General features: G+C 34.6%; 3 protein-coding genes and 1 non-coding gene across 5 annotated transcripts in view; 3 read left to right on the top strand and 1 right to left on the bottom strand.

Annotated features, from left to right (window-relative positions):
• The window catches only part of LOC143428582 (uncharacterized), a 30098-nt gene extending 24133 nt beyond the window's left edge, over window positions 1–5965 (top strand). The window contains exons 3-9 of the mRNA XM_076903581.1: window positions 1489–1722; window positions 1845–2020; window positions 2280–2577; window positions 2933–3424; window positions 3647–3877; window positions 4408–4648; window positions 4864–5965. Of these exons, the coding sequence (XP_076759696.1) occupies window positions 1489–1722; window positions 1845–2020; window positions 2280–2577; window positions 2933–3424; window positions 3647–3877; window positions 4408–4648; window positions 4864–4958 (1767 nt within the window). The 3' untranslated portion in view covers window positions 4959–5965. The remainder of the gene's footprint in view (window positions 1–1488; window positions 1723–1844; window positions 2021–2279; window positions 2578–2932; window positions 3425–3646; window positions 3878–4407; window positions 4649–4863) is intronic.
• Trnal-aag (transfer RNA leucine (anticodon AAG)) lies at window positions 4206–4287 on the top strand. The gene has a single exon. It is a non-coding gene; the product is annotated as a tRNA-Leu (tRNA).
• A 612-nt stretch (window positions 5966–6577) lies between the features above and the next one.
• LOC143428429 (uncharacterized) lies at window positions 6578–8567 on the top strand. Of its 2 annotated transcripts, none has more exons than XM_076903275.1 (4): window positions 6578–6753; window positions 7147–7334; window positions 7424–7557; window positions 7865–8567. In XM_076903275.1, exons 2-4 carry the CDS (start codon window positions 7214–7216, stop codon window positions 8024–8026), a joined length of 417 nt encoding a protein of 138 aa, XP_076759390.1. In that variant the 5' UTR covers window positions 6578–6753; window positions 7147–7213; the 3' UTR covers window positions 8027–8567. The 2 variants fall into 2 exon arrangements, with proteins under 2 accessions (XP_076759390.1, XP_076759389.1); XM_076903274.1 differs by having other exon boundaries at window positions 6578–7021.
• A 7955-nt stretch (window positions 8568–16522) lies between these two features.
• On the bottom strand, window positions 16523–20051 carry LOC143428104 (uncharacterized). Its single transcript, XM_076902778.1, has 2 exons — window positions 19906–20051; window positions 16523–18430 (listed from the first exon to the last, which is right to left on the bottom strand). The coding sequence occupies exon 2, from the start codon at window positions 18419–18421 to the stop codon at window positions 16523–16525; it is 1899 nt and encodes a 632-aa protein (XP_076758893.1). The 5' UTR covers window positions 18422–18430; window positions 19906–20051.
• Window positions 20052–20806: the final 755 nt, after the last annotated feature.

The following is a 20806-nucleotide window of genomic DNA, read 5'->3' as shown; positions in this document are numbered from 1 at the left end:
TCAAGTTACTTCCTTATATTTACCTTATACACTTAGAGTTATTTTTTCTATTTTTATGCACATATATCTGCTATATCAGATAAATGTTACGCAAATTGATACAACTGTGTGACAAATGAAGCCATAATTGGAAAAAATGAGCAAATACTGGTACCAGTTAAAGCCCTCACTACTTAGAGGAGTTTGACTTGTCTGAAGAAAAGGAGAGATCACAAACTGAGAATAAAATATATTTACCTTCAAGCAATCGAGATGAGGTTTTACGATCGGTCTAGCGAGTTTTGTAAATTTCTTGTCTCTCGCGAGAATAACGTTCCAGACACCATTTTAAACGGGACTGTAGTCTCTAATGACGCCCACGATACCATTGGTGAACCGATAGAGATTTCATTTTAAAGAATATTAATCTCTTGCGAATCTGGAAGAGTTTAATGACGGTTTAAATTTTAATGTATGGTTTCTTATTCAGAGAGAAATGGGACACGTGTTTCTTGCAGCACTATTCATAGGTACAGAGGCACTCGCATGGCTTTTACGACAGCAAAATATAGAAAGTAGTAGAATATGTATCGTGGTCTCGATAGATTTATGATATCATAAAACTTGTGAAATGCATTGGAAAATATACAAGTTAAATTCTTGTTATTTTATTAAACCGTTCGTAGCAAAATTTCTCGATAATTCAAAGATAACTAGTATAGACTTAATCGAGTGACTTCAGTATTTCTTTTACGAAAATCTAACCAACTTTCTCGACAATGGATATATCTCGCTAATTTTTGCTGGCTTCTAGTTTACTTAATTTTTTGTTATTTGATGAGGTTTTGTTTTTTGACGAGGTAGAAACACGAATAAATGATAGCCTAATGGCGTAATATCCTGTGAATAAGACAAACGAGATAGAGCATCTTAGTCAGGGACCATCGGTTTTTGCTTCTGGAGTCTTCATCGATGCATGAAGCTCGACATTATCCTGTTTGAAACTTAATGCCTACCCTACTGACCAATTTCAGAAGTTTCTCTTTAATAATAATTAAAGAGATTTTGATTTTTTCGTTTGTACCAAATAATTGTCTTTGAGTCCTATCAAATGCGTGATACATACAGCAGTGTTAAAAATACTGTTGACATTCCAAACAACTCAATGCATACATGAAACTAATAATTTATTTAATCAGAAGTTCGAGTCTTGTACAGTCTGAAGTTTAGCTATCGCCATTAAAACTTTTGAAGAGAAGTCATGTTTTTTTGTACGAATTATTCAAATGCTTCAATCCTTAATTAAGGGTTGAACCACTAGTATGCAATGTCTATAAAATGTTAGGGTCATTCATTCGGAAATAGACATAATTTAAACTTAAAAACTTCAATGTTAATAGCTATAATGATTAGTGCATTTTAGATCACCACGGGGATCTTTTTCTTTTTTTACTATTGATAGTAAAAAGGCTCGATTAAAGTACGAAGGAACCCATTGTCTTCTTTCAGGACACCAGCGATACAAAAGAGGTTCAACAGTCTCTCGCTGAGCAAACACCATCGAAGAAGGAGGTAGAGCCAGACACCAAGGACATCAAAGTGCACAAGGAGGATGAGAACAATTCAAAGTCAGACAACGAGAGCGGTGACCATGACGATGACGATGACGACTACGATGACGACGAGTTTCCTCCCGTCCACATTAAACTACCCCTTCAATTCGATTTCGATGATATCGCTGGTGTAAGTAAGCCAGTGCAATGTACACAAATTAGCAGATTGTACATACGTATCTTTTGTATTAAAAAACTGGATCTTTTTCATTATCTTTATAATTTCATTGTTTGGTTTTGTTTGTCTTTTAGACTTTGATCAACGAAGCACGCAGCAGAGTTTCTTGCGTCGTCGAGAGACGAAGGGCTGACCAAGTTATGGATGGTCCTAATAACAACAATATCGACAACGCTACCGATTCCCGCTATCAAAGACTAAGCGGAGAACGAGTCGCTATTTTGTGCGAATCTGGCAACCCTAACCAAGAGTATGTGTCACTTTAGGCATTAAGTAAAAACAGTTTCAATATACCTTTATTAAAAGAAGTACATTTTGTTATAAGTACATCATATTAAAATTTGAGTACAAAATTTAGTGAACTTTTAATTAAATGTGACAAATATTTAAGGGGAAGATTTATTAGTTAAAAGAAAGAGGGAATTAAGTAATTGAAGTTCAAATTTAAAAGTGAAAATTTTGTAACACATTTGATACGTGGTAACGTTTTAATTTTGTTTCATTTTCAGGCAACAAGACCAAGAAATGCTCACACCAATCATTATTCCTCTTGGAACTGTCCAAGTACCTCTTCAGTCTCAGGAGCCGAACCCAGGTTACCATCAGTATCAAGTGCACACTCAATATCAAGTTCCTGACATGCAACAGTTACCACTTAGCGATCCACGCGGGCTGAATCACATCCCACCTGGTATTCTTCCCCCTGAACTAAGGAATCTCCCTCAGGTAACGATGGAGATGAGGCCTCTGCGTATGGGACCACAGGCGCCCACAATGGGACCACAAACCCCTGCGATGGGACCACAAGTAAGTTTGCTTTATATAGACTATACCAACAAAAATGACACAATACATCTTGAATACCTTTGGAATTGCAAAAAAAGAATTAAATGGCATTTAGCACTTTCTGTAAATAATTCCTACACCTATAGAATTATGATTTTTTTAAATATTTGAATGGTCTTTTATTTGAAGTATTTCTCTCTTATTTGAATACCTCTGGACATATTGGAAATGATATTCCTGTTGACCCATCTTGTATCAATAAAAGTAATATTATTAAATTCTTTTATTATACTAAAATGATTTGTATTTCGTAATATCATTCTCAAAAAAGGTTCTTTAATGACTACAGTAGTCATAATTGAATAATTTTATTCAGGTCGAAATACGCCGAATTCCCATTGAAGTGCGTCAATTTCCGGTGAATGTAATGAGAGGTATGCGACCACCAATGCCCCAGGAACCACAACAGGTACCCATGATGTATCAGCAAGCCGAGCAAGCGCAAGGACCCTACAGCCAAGAACAAGATCCATTGATGATGCCACCACCAGCACCGCAGCCAGAAACCCAAGTTCACGAGCAAAGGATTATTCCTCACATATTGATCCCGCAAACTGAACAACGACCATCCCAGATGCCACCCCAAGTACAGGCCCAAATGCAACCTCAGGCTCAACCTCAACCTCAGCCACAACCACAGCCGGATCCTCAGGTTACTGAGAGACAACAGTCGCCCTTCCAAGGAATTCCATTCGAAATCCGAAGGATCATCCAACAAGTGCCATTGGGGATCAAGAATTTAATTCAACATATGACTGGCGAAGTGAGACCAGTGCCCGTTCAAGTACCCGAAGGTGCTCGCCGTGAGGTAATTGATTTAGTTTCAACATTTACAACAAATTGATTGAAATTTGTCTAAAGCGTAAATTGTTTATGAATATTTCAGAAAATGAGATTTATTTAAAAGGACAAAATCAAATTTTTGTTAAACTTCAAATGTTAAGAATATATAGTTCGTGTTATCTCTTTTCTATTAATATTCATTTATGGAGTATTTTATATGTAGAAATAATTTTTGCACACTTTTTAGAATGTTCAAGAGTTCAAACCTTTCCCGGAAGGAGCACAACCGATCTCTCTGGGACTTCGACTTCCAGTTGAGGTTCGAAATCTACTGGAATACGGAAACATCGAGGGTCGCCAGCGACCAGATGGTTCCAACGAACAACAGGAAGCTAAACCTTTCCCTGGACCGGAAGACGACAGTGAGGAGGAGAGAAACTTCCCTGTACCAGCTGAAATTCGTAACATAATTCACCAGGTGAAAATAAATTTTATAAGAAATAATTTCGCACAAAAATTATTTAACTAAAATTAGTTCAAAGACTAATTAGTTTAAAAAAATAATTGTAATCCATAACGTAGTTTATTTCTTTATTTTGATATCACATAAATACTTTTAAGACAATGGTATTTTGTTTCTGTCTCTTAATATCGCATAAATGGTACGTATTTACAAAATGACTGTATTTCAAGTTCTCAACTAAGTCCTCCGTTATCAAATACAATTCTATTATTTACGATAACAAGTGTTACGTAAGAATAAATGAGAACCGCTGTATCATCAATTTTTTACTGAGCGAACATGAGGTAGCGTGGCCGAGCGGTCTAAGGCGCTGGTTTAAGGCACCAGTCTCTTCGGAGGCGTGGGTTCGAATCCCACCGCTGCCAATATTTTTATCAAAATTGTTTTTTCAATTATTTTTATCAAATTGTACTATTACAATAAAAATTGAATCTTCTATTTCATTTGCAACCAATTTGTTAAAATTTAGTTTCTTTCATGTTTAGGTTGTAGAGGGAAATGCTTTCCCAGTACCAAGATTCGGCCTTCCTTTGAGACCAGTAGATTCCTTAGAAATACCTGTGGAGGCCCGCGCTGAGGTTGCAGACAACCAAAGCTCTGAACAAGAATCCGAGCAGAGACAACAGGAACAGCAACAAACCACTCATATGATGATGCAGCAACAACAGCAACAGCAAGTGCAACAACAACCACAACACGAACAAGAAGAGGAAAGTCGCCCTCACTGTGAGTAGGCGATTTAATTTCTATATTCCTTTGAATTAACTATTTTTCTTTTGGTATCCATTTTTATCATTAATAGTTATTTAAAAAATGTATATCTTAAATTTTAATCATTCTATATTACTTACAAATAGTTACAAATAATGATGGTAATCTGTTATTTAATAGTTCCATTTATATCGAATAAAAATATAAAATTTGTCTCGATTTGTTCGCAGTTGTGCAACCACGCTCGGTGCGTTCCATCCCAGAAGCATTCACTCATCGTCGTGAGAAGCGTGTCCGTCGTTGCGCTTGCGATTGTGCTTGTTAATTTCAACTTGCACCACGTCGAAACGAATGTCCCATCGTACCCAGTCAGAGAATGCCTAAAAAAGAAGAAAAGCATCTCCAAATATGTTTAACGAGTTTCAATAACCCGAGAAAACATTTTTCAGCTGATTGTAGCACGTGAACGTTTCTCCCCGCGTATTTCATATTTTTGTAAACTATATCGTAAAGTAAACTGGATTAGGTATCTTGTTTTATAGAGGATAACATGGGATGAAAGCGTTTCATTAAGAGTTCGTAGTATTATATCCCTTATGGGGCAGCAAAGCCACGAATATATTTTATTTAGGCTGTCCATGGTACGATGGAAGTAAATAAAATGATAAAAATAATTTTAAAAAAAAGTTAAAAAAAAATCATGTGGCTCAGAAGATATTGTAGAGAGTAGACATTTATATCGAGAGAGATACACCTACTATAAGTAGAGGGAAGAAGACTCATTGATTACAAGCAATATTCTCTTTGAACTAACAAGATTCCTTCGAAGAAAACGCATTAACTATTTGTCATTACAGTTTCTTCTTCTCGTGATATAACAACTACATACAGGGAGAAAATGGGAGATAAGAATAAATCTGTGATCGTTTTTTTTCGTTATCATTGAAAAAAGAAGAGGGGAATAATAATTCTTGAAATAATCAGAGGTAGGTTGGTAACATTTCAGGACGATCGCTGTGTATTATATGAATGCGGCCAAGGAAAACATTAACGTCAATTAATTTTTAATTGGTTGTTTGCTTGAAGAATGAAAATAAAGTTTTGAAAATCCTTCCATAAAATTTAATTTCCGTCTTTAAGGTGCATGTTACTATTGTTCTGTACTTGCAACTTCATTTTTTCAATCATCACGTTTCACGTCTATCCTAAACTGTTTATAAGGTATGGATACTTTATTATTCTGTATTTTCTGTAATACATACACCTATACATATATATTTTTTTCTTTTTCATGACAACTAATAAAGCGACAAGATTATTGATTGGACTCGATACCCTGTTAACGTATCGTATTATTCTTTCAGATAGCTTTTAGTCAACATGTACACATTTTAAGACACTTTAAAAGAAGAAGTACACGTGAAAATAACTTTTATAAGAAGCTTTTACTGTAGAGTGATAGAATTTAGCGTTTCATTGTAATATTACGCTAGAATTGATAATATTAATAGATATTTTAATACCTTTATATTATATTGAATATAAATCTCTTTTGAACATATGCGCATATGATATAAAGCAATTAAGCTTGTACAAATACAATTTGAACTTTTTTAATCGAATAATATATACATAAATTTACTAAATCTTTTATCATATTAAGATTATAATCTTAGTCATATTAAGAAGTAAAATTTTTTTTCCAATAGATTAAGTCTTTTGATGACTATAGATATTTCTTATAATTAAATTATTTAAGAAAATATAATTACAATACAACGATAATTAGATTGTATGTTAATACATAAATTTTGTTAGAATATCTACTATTCTAATATTATATTTAGATGCTGTGAAATATTTGAAACTGTTGATATATTTCAATTATTATTTTGAACATGACGTCATTTAGCGGCTCATGACCGCAAATCTAAACGGAACATGCGCACACCCTGTCAACTCGCGATGTTACAGCGATTGTTTGGCGTGTGATGTCATTCTCACACGGTCCCAGTATTATCGTGTTGTGATTTCCGTTTGGGATGGTGACAAAGGTTTTCGAGTAAATTTCTGATCAAGAAACCATCTTACAAAACAAGAGAGCATCGATTTCGTTGAAGGTGAGCCTTACGTACGGAGAATCCATCGACAATCCGTCATGACGTAGCACATTTTTAGAAATCACGTTTCTATTTAGAAACAAACTCTGATAGATTAATGAGTTTTAACAGTAACAGAGCAAAGGACGACGAGTTCTGATTATCGTCAAACTAATCGGAGTCATCCGCTCGAGATGATGAAATTCGAAGAAGAAATAGGATCCACGAGATCCTTGTCATCACGAAATATTCGTTGCTGTCTCGCAACAGCTAGATATAACAGTTCAAAGTAAATTTATTAATTCGTGTTTTTTAAATCGCGATTCTAATACACGCTCATGATTTCTCACACGTCATTCAATAAATCATAGTTGAAACCATTGTAGATTTACATTAATTGTATTAATGTTTTAGCGCATATAGATATTTCGTAGACCATCCAGTCTGAACGTACTACTATCAGGTGAAGTAGACAGAAGATATGGACAAGTTACAAAATCAGAATAATCATGATCTGATCCAATGTAGATACGACAATAGTAATAATAACACCAGAGTAACGGAATATATTAACTTGGATAATCGTACAAATGATCCACTCAGTAAGCAAAACACACAAAGGAAAACAATTTAGGCATAGGTATATAGATTTAATGAATAATGACAGGTGCGCACTTATATAAACTTGTAGGAGCACCAGAAGTAACTATGAATTTAAACGAACGTTCTGCACAATTGCCCATTCATCCATTAGAAGAACCAGAAGAAGATCTATTCGACTATGAAGTCGACACTTCATTCCAAGATGTGAATACAGAATCTGAGGTAAATTAATAACTCTTATCTGTAGTTTAATCCGTTTGAAGAATACTTCTTTCATAAAAATTATCCGTTTGAGTAGTATCAACTTTAGAAGTAATAATTGCACAATGAAATCGCTACTATATAGTGTTATGCTTTATTATTACTAATTTAAAAAAAAATATCTTGAGTTACTATTCTAAGTACGTGATAGGAAGCTAAAAGGCTGAAGAATACATCATGAATTGCTTTTCTCTCATTCGCTCTTACACAGTATTTTTACTATATTATCTTGAAAAAAATGAATTGACTTGTATATGTTCATTTTTAGGAACAAGTGGTACCATCCAGTCAACTAAGTAATAGTTATAAATATCCAGAAGAACTTACCATTTCTGACGATGAGGTAGACGAGGGCATATTTGAAGATGAACTAGCATCTAATTTAGTATTGATAAATGACAATAACAGATACAATTCACAACCACCGTGAATACTTATGTGACGTGTAGTTGACGTCTTCGTAGAGTAGCACTTCGTGCTGATTTGCTACCCACACCTAATGTTATTCAGTTTTCCATCAGTCAAGGTTGCAGAACATATTTTAAAAAGTATTGTGGTAGCAGCATTAGTATATTGTTTTATACGGAGAAGAGTAACATTCCATATGGCTGATTGTTTCAAACAGTCATTGTGATGTATATTTTTATTTTATTTACTGGTAGCAATGAATAATGGTTTTAAATGTTTGTTTTATATTAATATATTTAATATTTTATTATGAGAACAAAGTAGTATAATGAAGATACACAAGCATATGTTATATGTAATATTATTCTTTCAGTTTAGTATTGTATAGTAAATACATTTTAAATGTAGTTATGAATTTGATTATGATGATTATTTCATAAAAAAAAAATTCAACAATGAAATTGTTATTGGCATTGCTGTATCCATAAACTTATTTTATTGGAGTGATGTGACATCTCTATACTTATCACTACTTAATAATAAAACATTTAAATAAATTAACAGAGGCAATGTTTCATTATCGCACTATAATGATCTTTTTTTTTAATATTGTATTCAAAGCATGAACGTATATAAAATCGATTACAAATATATTTTAACTATAATCTTTAAATACATATTGTTACGAAATTCTAGTTACTGTACATATATATTTAAATTATATCATTCTCTAAGACAGATAAGTGCAACAGTGTTTTGTTGATCAAAGTTAAAAACTAAGTGACATAGATTGTATAATTACAATCTACAAAAAAGTCTATTGAAATGAAAATTAGTGAAAGGAAGAACTCTGTAATGCATATTTGCATGACAAGTGACACCTTCCCCGTCTTTCTTTACACTGTAGATACACAGTTACAAATGCAATTAATACCATTATTAGCTATAATTAGTAGAATCTCTTTATATTTAATACTTGGTTATTCACTATTTGAACAACAGCAATAAATTATTATTCGTTGATTTATGCACTTAAATTTAATATTATTTTTTACAAAGTAGATTGTTTAGATAAATAATTCTGTTATAAGAAGAAGATCTTTCAAAAAATTTATAAATGAAAAGTCTCAAAGTGCAACGTTCGATCGAAAAATTTTAATGAAAAAACTGTGAACATGTTCCTTGTACTAAACCACAAATTATAATTCTTCTTTAAAATAATCACAAGTGCTTAATATAGTTTAATATAGTTTCAATATTTTCATTCTTGACTTGAAAGTTCAATGCTATTGCAACTAATAATTTCATTATAGTAGATCCATTTGATTCCACATTTTCTTCATTCAGTACATGAAGTTACTAAATACTTCATCATATTTTAATGTATTACTTAACTCCTGATGTGTGAAGAAACATTTCTTTATCGATGATAGAATGATCCAATATTTTTATTTGTATATTTAATGAAAATATTAATTCTTTATTATTTTAAGAGAAGAAATTGAATTAAAATACAAGAATAATATCTCAATATTGCATTATGAATTTTGACAGAAAATTTTTCTTTGCATTTTCCAAAGAATAAAATGTATATGTTATTCGTTTTTCCACCCAGCTATTCTAGTTTTATTCCGCTGAAACTTTTAAACAAATTATTTATTGATAACGTCGTTGGTGTTGCGTTTCTTTGAAAGCAACTTTTTCTGTCACCCAACACTCGAACGATCCTACACAATACGTGTCCCACGGTAGAATTACTTTCGGACTCGTGTTCGAAAGTGAAATCGAATCGTGCCGAATCGTATTTCGAAGAGCTTTCATACGCTCGACAACCATAACGAAATCATTTGTTTTTCCCAGCATAGAATCGCATGCGAAGCAGTAATTTGTCGAACTACAAAAATTACGATTGTAAATAGATTCTAAACAAGAGGTTGCCTTAAAAACTTCTGCAATTGTTTCCTCCTTTTTATGGTCAATTAATTTTGCTTTAAATTTATTTCACAGTTGCAAATAAGCAACGGCTATATAAATAACTCGAGTCATATCTTCCTTTTCAAAGGAAAAATTGACTTAGCCATCATTGTTTATAAAGCGATGACGAAAATTTCCTCTGGTTTGGTTAATAAAATAAAAATGAGCTGATTTGCGATTTATTTGAAGACAATTATTCCGTTCTTTGCTAGCAACATTAATATTAAAGGCTTTATAAGTATTGCGTAGTGTTTGGACATATAGGCATACAAAATTGACTGTATCGCGTTAATCATTACATTATGTTGTAACGTAATTGCAGCTGGTGCGCGATTGATCGTATCTATGCCCTCGTTGTCTTCGATTAATTACCGTAAAATTCACATTTTTCTTTCGCAGTAATCGTACACCACGGTACACGATCAAAGAATGCGGAAGTGGTTGCGAAATTTCATGTTAGTGGCATGCTGAAACAAGAAGAGCTGTCTTTGCATTTCCGCGCGCTTCGCGTTAAAACCGACACTAGACAGTCTTAGAAATTCTAGCGATTATTGAGAGTTTTTGCATGAGTGGTTTGGATGATGTTTGCACATTTCATGATACAAAATGACGAAAGATGCGATTAATAATTAAATACTGTATAGGACTTGAAGCAGGGAAAGTACAGTTTTTGCAACTCTTGCAATAATGGCGTCAATTTTTACCAATTCAAAAATTAAGCTTACAATTCTTCGAAATTAAGCGGCAAGAAAATAAAGAAGAAAAATTATTCTTTTTTGACAAATTTTTATTTGTACTTAATTTTAACTCGTTTATGTACAATTTAGCCGAGTATTAAACACTTTGAGGAAGAAATGTAAAAAGATTTTTTGTTATTTTATTACACTGAAAGAGTTAAGCTTTGTGTAATTTTTTCAAAATTTTATTAAACATACAATGACACTAAACGTTATATTTACAATATAATAACCGTTCGTATGAAATATAAAATTGTTCTCTTTAGTATCTAGAAATAGCAAAAATGGAACCTCATCATTTTCTTCTTCATTAATCATTTTAGCTGTAAAAGGAATGAAATATGTAACGGAGCGTCACGTTACAATTAATAAGTAGAATAGCATCGAAGGAAAGGGAATTTTTTAAATTATTTATTACCTTTCGCAAATGAACAGAAGTGCACAGAATTCCATAACCGTATCGGTCGGAATAAATGTAGGAAATGTGTTTCATCGAGCCGGTGTTCATCGTGCATTACGATCTCGGAAATCGTACAACACGATGTCTGGTGTAATTCAAGCCAGAGTCCAGTTTTGCTGGTACAGAAATACCGGGCGACAGTTTTGCAAGCAGTTTCGCGTTACACGTAAGGACGACAACTTTTCATTTTCAATTTTTAAAAAAATTGTACGCCTCGCTCTCGATCATTCCAATTATTATCGTACTATTAGTACATTGCTCTCAAAAAGAAAAGAGAGTTAGTATAGTAAGAATAGAGAGTAGGGTATGGAATCTTTTACGAATTACTTTGATACTATTTAATTTTCTTTCAATTTCTTATTTTTTTTTATTAGATATCTTAAATACGTAATATACGTGATAGTATTCAAATAGTATAGATACTGAAATTGAAGGGAAGGGTTATTGAAGAAATTTGTGAAAAATGATTCATTTCCTTTATTTTGTTCAAAGTGTTTGCAAGTGTATGCAGCGCAATATACAAAAATATATAGTTCCATGACTTTTGTATAATAAATTTTAAGATTAACTTAATAGTAATACAAATTTACTAGTCACACTATGACATAAGCTATGAAATTTCCATAAATTTGCGCAAACAATAAGCAGCTACACATTTCTTCTCTGAAAGCTTTATTGTACATATTACAGAATTAGAAATTACATCGGAGAAAATAAAGATATAACCTGGTTGACCTATTCGTAATAGTAATTCTTATGTCGTTCGTATGTATGCAAATTTCACATTGCGCCTTCCCGGAATGACACAGAACACTTTTCAATCGCAAAACAGCGAAAGAGCCCACCTTTTACCTCGCCCACGTTGTTTGCCATAGTCGCCAATTTTGTTTGTTCGTAGTAGAACGAACCTATTCAGAAGAAGGGTAAACGTTTAGAATCAGCTAATTTCAATAATTTCTAAATCTGGTTTGGAACCGGTTTCGGTTGACCCCAAGAACCGCTTCAGACTTCTTTTGATTTCTTTTTTAAAATGGGATGGGCTCGTAAAGCGGCTAGTTTATTAAGTATTTTATAACCATGTGACAAAAAATTATAAGCATATAGCGACTTAATACATTTAATAAAGTGCAGTGAATACTTGTTACTTCGGTTTCTATATATTTTGTTTATTATAATTTGTTATTGCAAAGCGACAAAATGTCAACGTCAAAAATATTGTGAATAATTGTAGAATTTTTAGAGCGATTTAGAAGATTGAAATATGTCTATAAAAAAAGAATTAGAGATCTCTGTAAGATTAATTAATTTTTAGTTATAGTATTACTATTTTTAGGGAAAAATTTAGCTTAAAATGCAAAGAGCATATAGTTTACTATGACAAGCTATAGTTTACAAACTGGTTTCTCCATTTAAACCAATTTTTTGGGTCAGTGTGACTCACAGTTTGCAAACCGATAGTTAAATTATGCCAAAACATGAAAGGAGCCATCAGCTTTCCCATCACGTCGGATCATTGATCACCGCAGTTCAAAGCACCGACACGAAGGCATCTTTCGGCCGTGAATCAAAATTTACAAAGCATCCTCGATGTTTCCAATCGTAAGACCCGTTCCTCATTCACGTGATCGCATTAAAGTCGATTTTAGTGTTACGATCACCAAACGATCCATTTCTTCGCGCGTATACTTCACACGCTCATCGCTCGTAAGGAGAGGGAGGCCAACGAACTAGTCTTTTCGAACTTAGCCTTTCTCCCGCGAAGTTACGTTTTCTCCAGTTAACGTCCGTTCGAGATTCGAACAGGGCATCCTTCTTCTCTTCATTTTCCCCTCCTTTGGTCAAGATCGGTGGCCTACTTTGTCCCCGACAACTTACATCCGCCCAATTTCTCGCAACCTCGTACATATTTATGTGTGTCTATACTTGTTGGAAGACTGCGTCTTCTTCTTGAATAGTTGCATTTTTTATGAATCTTTTTTAAGTAAAGTGATTGTATATTGTTCGAATTTTTTCCTTTTCAGGTGGGAAGTGGCTCGCTTATGAAAAGCTGCCGATTTAAAAAAAAAAAACTTTTCAGAGGCAAACAACAAATATTAGCAATCAATAAAAATTTTAAGTTCAGTTTTTAATTTCTACTAACCAGTTTCATTTTTTTCAGGCAAATATAGTCTGCACATGTATAAGAAGCACTCGATGTTTCCTTCTTTGGAGAAAGCTTGTGGAATGGAAACGAAAGGAAGCCCAAGACCAAACCCGGTAAATATGTTAATAAAAAATAATTTGTTATCTAAATTGAATATTCGTCAAAAAATATTAGAATTTTATTATTGTATTCAAATATACTATGGAAGCATTTTTTACCGATATTAACCATAAATTAAGAATTGCATTGCATTTAAATTTTCCATAAATTTCATAACAAAATCCAAATGACAAAAATGTAATAAAATTCTAACTGAAAAGTATTTCTAAAAATCTGTCTCTCTAACTCATGCTCACCATTTACAGTAATACTACAATCATCTGGACAAACAAGACCAGATTTTCCTCTAACACTAGGAACACAAGAAAACTTAGAAATTACTTAAGTTCGCAGTTCTTAAGCCGTTCCTACAATTATAGATTAAGAAGTGTTCATAAAAAAATTTGCAGACAGCAAACTGTTTGCCATCGTGCACTTATCTCAACGTATCATCGTTCTTGATCGTAAAATGATCAAACCAAACACTTGTAACATCCATCAACCTGTAAACGCAACAGAGAAGTACCAAAAAATGATTACTCACCGTCATTAAGGGCCATGAGCAGTTCGTTAAACTCGATGACCTCGACGTAACAGTTGAAACTCGTGAATGGTACCTTTTGGTTGCGTAACACGTTGAAATTGTGCCCCAGGCTGTGCGACTAAAAAATTGTTGGCGTCTTCCGTACAGTACACGCGAAACGTCGTGTCGTGGATATTACAAGGACGTCAAACGGTGCGGTTTTAACAAACGCACGTTCGATAACCCTATGAGGTACCGTTGGCCTAAACCGGAAGTGAAGAACACACCGGGTACACGGTGTCAGTGCCACGAAATTGCTCGGGACCTCCGCTATGGAACGAGACCCGTCTGGTATGTAGCTACGCGCTTCTTCTTTGTCGAGGCTTGCAAAATGGCGACGAAAGTTACACTAAAATCAAGCGTGAATCAAGTTTATCGCGAGTGTATTTTAGATTATTGCAGGTTCAACTTAATTTAGAATGCTTTTAGTAATTTACGAGTAGGTAATTCTTCCAGAAAAAGAAATTAATAGTTTGAAGTTTGGTTCAGATTAGATAGATTGCTTAAATTCAAGCGGAAGAAATGAATAGGAAGCCATAAATAGTCTGACGAATGAATTTTTAGAATTATTTTTTAGAATTACTTGAGCTATTAAATTATATAGTAATTTATGAGTGCACAGTGAATTTCGTTTCATCTTTAGATGATGTCTTCGTAAATAACTTCAATCGTTTCAGGAAAGTCTTTACTTCCTGAAACAAGGAATGAAGATGTAGAAATCCTCAAGGTTAACTATCCAAGGAAATATTGTTTGCGGTGACTATGATTTTTTTTTGCAGGACTTTTACGTCATTACAGATGATTCATCGGTATCTCTTCAATTTCTTCATTTTATGTTGTATGATCGAGGACTCCATTTTAATAAAAATAGTTTCATCAAATATCTTCCATCACACTTGACATATTATTATCATCTTCGTATACTGATATATCAAAATGTTTTGAAATTTAGATGAATAACGTAAATTTATGCCCCTGAGACAAGGGGGTAGTTTTGAGAACAGAACGTTTAACTGAAAACGATCACGAAGTGTGCCGATTTTCTACAAAATCCGGTCGCATTTCGAGGTTCCAAGGTTCTCGTAGAAGTCAAGGCCAACTAGTCATAAACCACAAGCATCGTTTTATACTGCCCGCATTACGTCTACGTCTACGTACACTATTGTCCAAAAATATCTATGATACTTGCTTACATTCTAGAGGATGTAGTTTTATTGTGGAATCGTGGACAAAATCATATGCAAAGATTTAGTAAAAAAATTCAATTCAAAGATTTTCAACATTCAATAATAATAATCGAAGAATTTCCTAAATGTGTTTTGATATTTTAATCGTCAGAGTTCAGCTTCTGTTGTTTTCTAAGAAATAAGGAATCATAGTTATCAATTCTTTTCAATTATCTTAAATATTCTACGTTATTATTTGAATTACAATTTATTAAATTTTTCAATTATAATCTTCGCATATATTCTTACAGCAGTAATATATAAAAATGGTTTTAATGTTTTATACTTAATAATTAATTGTTTATTTAAACGATGTGTTATTACTTCGAATCGAGCAGACCCCCAATATTTATGCGTCACAGTGTACATATACATACCACGTATAGGACGTATCGTTGAAGAGAAAGCGACCAGCGTGCAACCAGTTTATGAAAATCACCATGACCATTTGGGCGATCGCCTTTCACGGGCAGACACGTCCCGAACTTGAACACCCTTAATCGCCATCGGACGAAGAAGGCGCGACTATGAAACCGCCCCTCATTTATGGCCACCTCTTACACGCAATTAGGCGGAATTTATGATTACACGTAGCGCCTTGTTTTCCACCCCTTGTTTTTCAAGCCCCATTGTTTGTAAATCTAATCACGATCGTGTTGTTACATCATCGAGCTTTTCGAGCGAATCATTCGCTGTTGCACTTTCCAATTTTCTTATATAATATAATACATATATCTGCATTCTTTTAGTCATTTGTCTGCCGTCTGTTTGTATCTTTCAAATATTCATTGCGACGAAGAAAGGGGTCCATGAAAATGGACAGGTTTTCAAAGGATAGTTTTTTTAAAAAATATATATTATTGATATGTTTCATTCTCGGAAAAATTCAATTTTTACAGATGAGACATTTTTACTTGAAACGACCCGAAATTTCGATTAATGGTATAATACGTAAATTTTCAATTTCAAATTGAAGAAATACTTCACGCGATATTTAGAGACAGGGTTTCATTAAAAATAACAAAACTTTCATAAATGTTCATTTATTCTCTTCGAAAACAATTATCGTATATTACATCGAGAGATTCGCGACACATCTGCACACACATAAAACTACTCTCGATTACAAATATATCGATAATGCAGTTATCCAAAAGTATACAAGCCAACCAGAAGCATGTATCGTTGAAAGCATAGAAGTTCTTTTCTGTCAAGTATAGATCGTATTTAAGCTTAATATATCTCCAGATTAGATACATAACTGGGATGATAGAAAGAGTGTGAACGTATAAATTGTTATGCCATTTCGAACACACCACCCTGTAGTTCCTTCAGCTGGTTGTCATAAATATACACGATGTGCCCTCTGGATACATTCAATCCGTAAAGCGCGCCATTTTCCAGCTTCTGGAACGGATTCTGTGCGATATTCAGACTAAGCAAACTGCCCAAATTCTTGCACGAAGCTTTCATTATTTGGCTGATCTTATTTCCGTTCAATCGCAGATTCTCTAACTGAGGCAATCCTTCATAACTATCGCCATCAATAGTGGTCAGGGTGTTGTTATTCAAATACAAATTTCTGAGTAGTGGCAAGTGGAAGGTTCCTTTTGGAATACTCGAAATCTTGTTCCCTATCAAGGATAACGTGGATCTTGGTACATTTGCGAAGCTACCTTTCTCCAAACTGTTTATCTGATTGTAATCGATGTGTAGGAAGTCGAGAGTGTGCGACATACCCGCGAACGTTTCCGCGGTAATCTTCTCGAGCCTATTCCAAGCCAAGTTCAGGTGCTTCAGGTTGTCCAACTTCGAGAAGGTGCCCTTCTGCAGATCCTTCAACAAGTTTCGATGAAGTAGAAGCGTGGTTAACTGTTTCAGACCGTTGAACGTCTGGTGTTCAATTTCCAGTAGATTATTCTTGGTTATGACCAACGATCGAAGCGAATCTAGTCCCTTGAAGACATTATCCTGTAGCCTTACGATACAGTTTTCAGCTAGGTTCAAGTAAATCAGACGAGACAGATTGGAGAACACTCCACTGGGGATGGAAGAGATCACGTTTTTCGATACTACCAGCGACGTCAGAGTTTGGGGCAGACTAGAAGCGAATGACATGTTCTCCAAATAGTTGTCATTCAGATACAGGGAAGATAAGTTTGTTTTACTTAGAGCACCGTCTTCGATGTACTTTATCAGATTGTCCCTGAGGTTCAAAATCTGTAGATATCTGTTCTCGATCACCTGGCTCCCGATACTTTTGATCTGGTTGCTGCTCAGGTCCACGATGGTCAGACTCTTCGGCAGGTCGTTCAACATCTCCTTCGTGATCTCTGTAATCTCATTTTGTGAGAGGTCCAAGGTGTAGACGAGGTCATCATCCAGATTGTACCATTTCTCGTAGAATCCTCTGATGCCCAGTCGTCGAAGGCTGACGTATTTTTCTGTAATGTCGATTGGTATCACCGTGCATACGCCGTTGTCCACCTCGACTACTCCTAGTGAAATAACTATATGCTCAAGCATGCACAACACCGCCTTTTTTGTCTCCTGTAGTTCCACTTTCGTCGACGCTGCCGCGGAATTTTGTTTGGTCAACGCGTGATTCTCCTTGTTCGCCTCTATCTCTTTCTCCACCTCATCGTTGGATTCTACTATGTCCACCTCACTTTTTATTTGCTCCAAATCTTTCAGCTCTTCCTCGTCCTTTGAGAGTGAATTCACAAACGCGCCTGTACTTATGCTCGACAGGACGTTACCAGAGGTTAATATGGTCGTCGAGTTCGTCAGACCGAACAAGTTTCCTCTGCGAAGGTTTTCTATGGGATTGTAGGAAATATTCAGCGTTTGAAGATTCTCCAAGCGGAGGAATAGGTGATCCAGTCTGTGCAGCTTGTTCTCCGCTAGGGACAAATACGTGAGATTCGTCAGTTTCGAAAACACGGATTCTGGTAGAGACTCGAGGGAATTATTGCCTAGGTTTATGAACTTCAAATCATGCACTTGGTCCAGGGCGTGCTCTTTTATACGAACAATCTCCAGGCTGGATAGATCGAGTTCCGGTGGGATGACCATCGAGCCTCTGTATTGAACGCTCTTCAAGGTTCCATTTTCGATATCCACGATGAAGGAGTTCGAGGCTAGACTGTGTGGTCCTGCTGCCACTAAGGGTAGAAGTAGTATGGCGAGTAACATCGTCAATATCTATAAAACAAAAGCATGATTTTAACAATTTTAGCATTCTTAAGACGACAAGGGTTGCATTTTGTATGGTAGCAAATTTTGTTTTCGTTTATGAAAATGAACAGATTTACTTCATAAAATTATTGTTCCAGGGATTAGTATTCCAATAAAATATAAATTACTCGTAATAGAGTTTTTATTGAAAGATGACACTCTTTAGGCGTCTCGAAATAAAAAAGAAACTATATTTTTCAGACAGGTTCGCGGATTTGTCCGACACGTTGGGGCTATCAAGGTTACCATCATCTCTCTTTAGCACGGGGAAGAAAGAAGCTCGAGCGACCGGTTTTACCACTTCTTCAAATCAAAAGTACCACGCCTCGTTTATTTGTTTTCAGCATCTTTTACTAATAGTCCCGGCAGATTTGAAATGGTGAGTGAATATTTTATATATAAACATTACTACAACGAATTTTGTCTTACTATCTTTAGAATAGCGTATCTTACTGAGAATCACTCTTTCAAATGACTTATTATCTACCCTATCACGATACTACGTAATGGCTAAAAAAAAGCATTTCAAATATGAAATTTGCATTTTCAAGAGGCTGTGAAGTATTATCTCTACGAATTTTTTCGAAGCAATTAGGTAACAGTATAAAATATTTTGCAGATAAAAAATTCAGCGATTCTGAATTAGAAATGGTGCAATATTATGAATAATTGTAAGCGTACATAATAATAAAATTCGATACAGTTACTGCACGAAATAAAACCTCGTGGAGTTATTCAGAGAGCGTGAATTTAATATTAAAATTCTAACGGTCAAGAGAGTCATTATCGGTTAATTTGTTGTCTTCTCGTTTTTGTAACCATTCGAATCATTCAAGCTGATTATTTATGATTCAAAAACTTGACTAAGGCAGTTTTTCTAATGATACATAAAAAAAATTCAATGTGATTTAATTTATAATATTTTGAGAAGAAGCGTTTACAGTTTAAATCTAAATAATCTTCGTGGTGTTCGTAATAATTCCAAACTCTTCCCTACCACCTGCAAAATAACGTAGAGTCTGTTGTGCGTTACAAAAATATTTATTTTACGTATTTCCACATTCAACAAAATAATAATGAAAATTCCGGGAAATTGAAATAAGCTTAATTCGTTGCAAGCGTCGTGCAAATAGGGGTAGCTTTAAATGATAGAATTCATATATAATATTTATAAAAATTTACATGTTCGTAAAGTGTAACATACATATTTGTATACATATAGTAAATTTAATAAACATTATAGAAAAATACTATAGAAAAATGCACGGTAATCGACAACGCGTATCTTACAACGCGCTATCGATTAATCCATTTCGCGCCAATTCCAACTGTAATGTAATTGAATTCACATCGACCCCAACTTTCTTCTAAAGAAGTGCGAATTAACCCTGTCGCAGAGGTTCAGTAGAATGATCATACTATATATTTATGCTACTCCTTACCTGGTGAGTGAGCGAAATTCAGAAAACCGCGTAGAGCAGCAGTTCGGCAAGCACTGGTTCCAGCTTCCACTTCTAGGACGTGGCTCGTTGACGATAGGATTCCACAGGACACGGTAATCGCAGGAATCCTGCAAGCTTTTATACCCCACGGACCGGGGGACCCATAACCGTGTGTTCGAGGGTTTTTCGTGTAGCCGCGCGCGTGATACACACCACGATGATAAACCAGTTCCAGTGGGAGACCGCGTTCAAGAGGACAAAGACGAGCAGGTTGATGAAGAAAAAGAAGATCTCGTTGGAAATTCCAGGTATTAGTCAACATTTATTATATCACTGTATATGAACATTTTTAGAAACCTGTACCAGTTCTATCATTCAAAGCTACTAGTTCAGTTTGGCAGCAAGAATAGCAAACGAATGAAACGCGGTGGCACAATGCGTGCATCGCGTCGACCTTGCTCGCATCGAACCATTATTAATTATTATACCATTATTAATTCGATCTATTCGGGAAATCAGACTCCATTAAACGATCCAACTGTTTCCATGGACTTTTCCTTGGTTCTCGATACTTGGTTCCATCGAACAAGATGAATTTGTCGATGATAAGGCTATTTTGTGAAGATATCATCGTAAACATATCTCATAAAATATAAAGGAATTTTGCTGCAATTCTAGCACATTCTATCAGGAATGGTGCCATCAATTTTCTCTTTCATTCATTTCTCTATACTCGAAATGAATCCTAAAGCTCTAGCTCTTCTACCAAACAAATAAATTATTTATTTTCATATCTTTATTTCGCGTTCAAATCTGGGATTGCGAAGTAATCTATCGCGAAAGGAAAGAGTTTAAGAGGAAACGTTGCCTTAGATGAAGTGAAGTTAATTAAATTTGCGCG

Source organism: Xylocopa sonorina, chromosome 10 (genome assembly GCF_050948175.1).
Source record: "Xylocopa sonorina isolate GNS202 chromosome 10, iyXylSono1_principal, whole genome shotgun sequence".
Lineage (NCBI taxonomy): Eukaryota > Metazoa > Arthropoda > Insecta > Hymenoptera > Apidae > Xylocopa > Xylocopa sonorina.
Note: the sequence above shows the minus strand (reverse complement) of the source record. Positions and strands in the feature narration are given on the sequence as shown.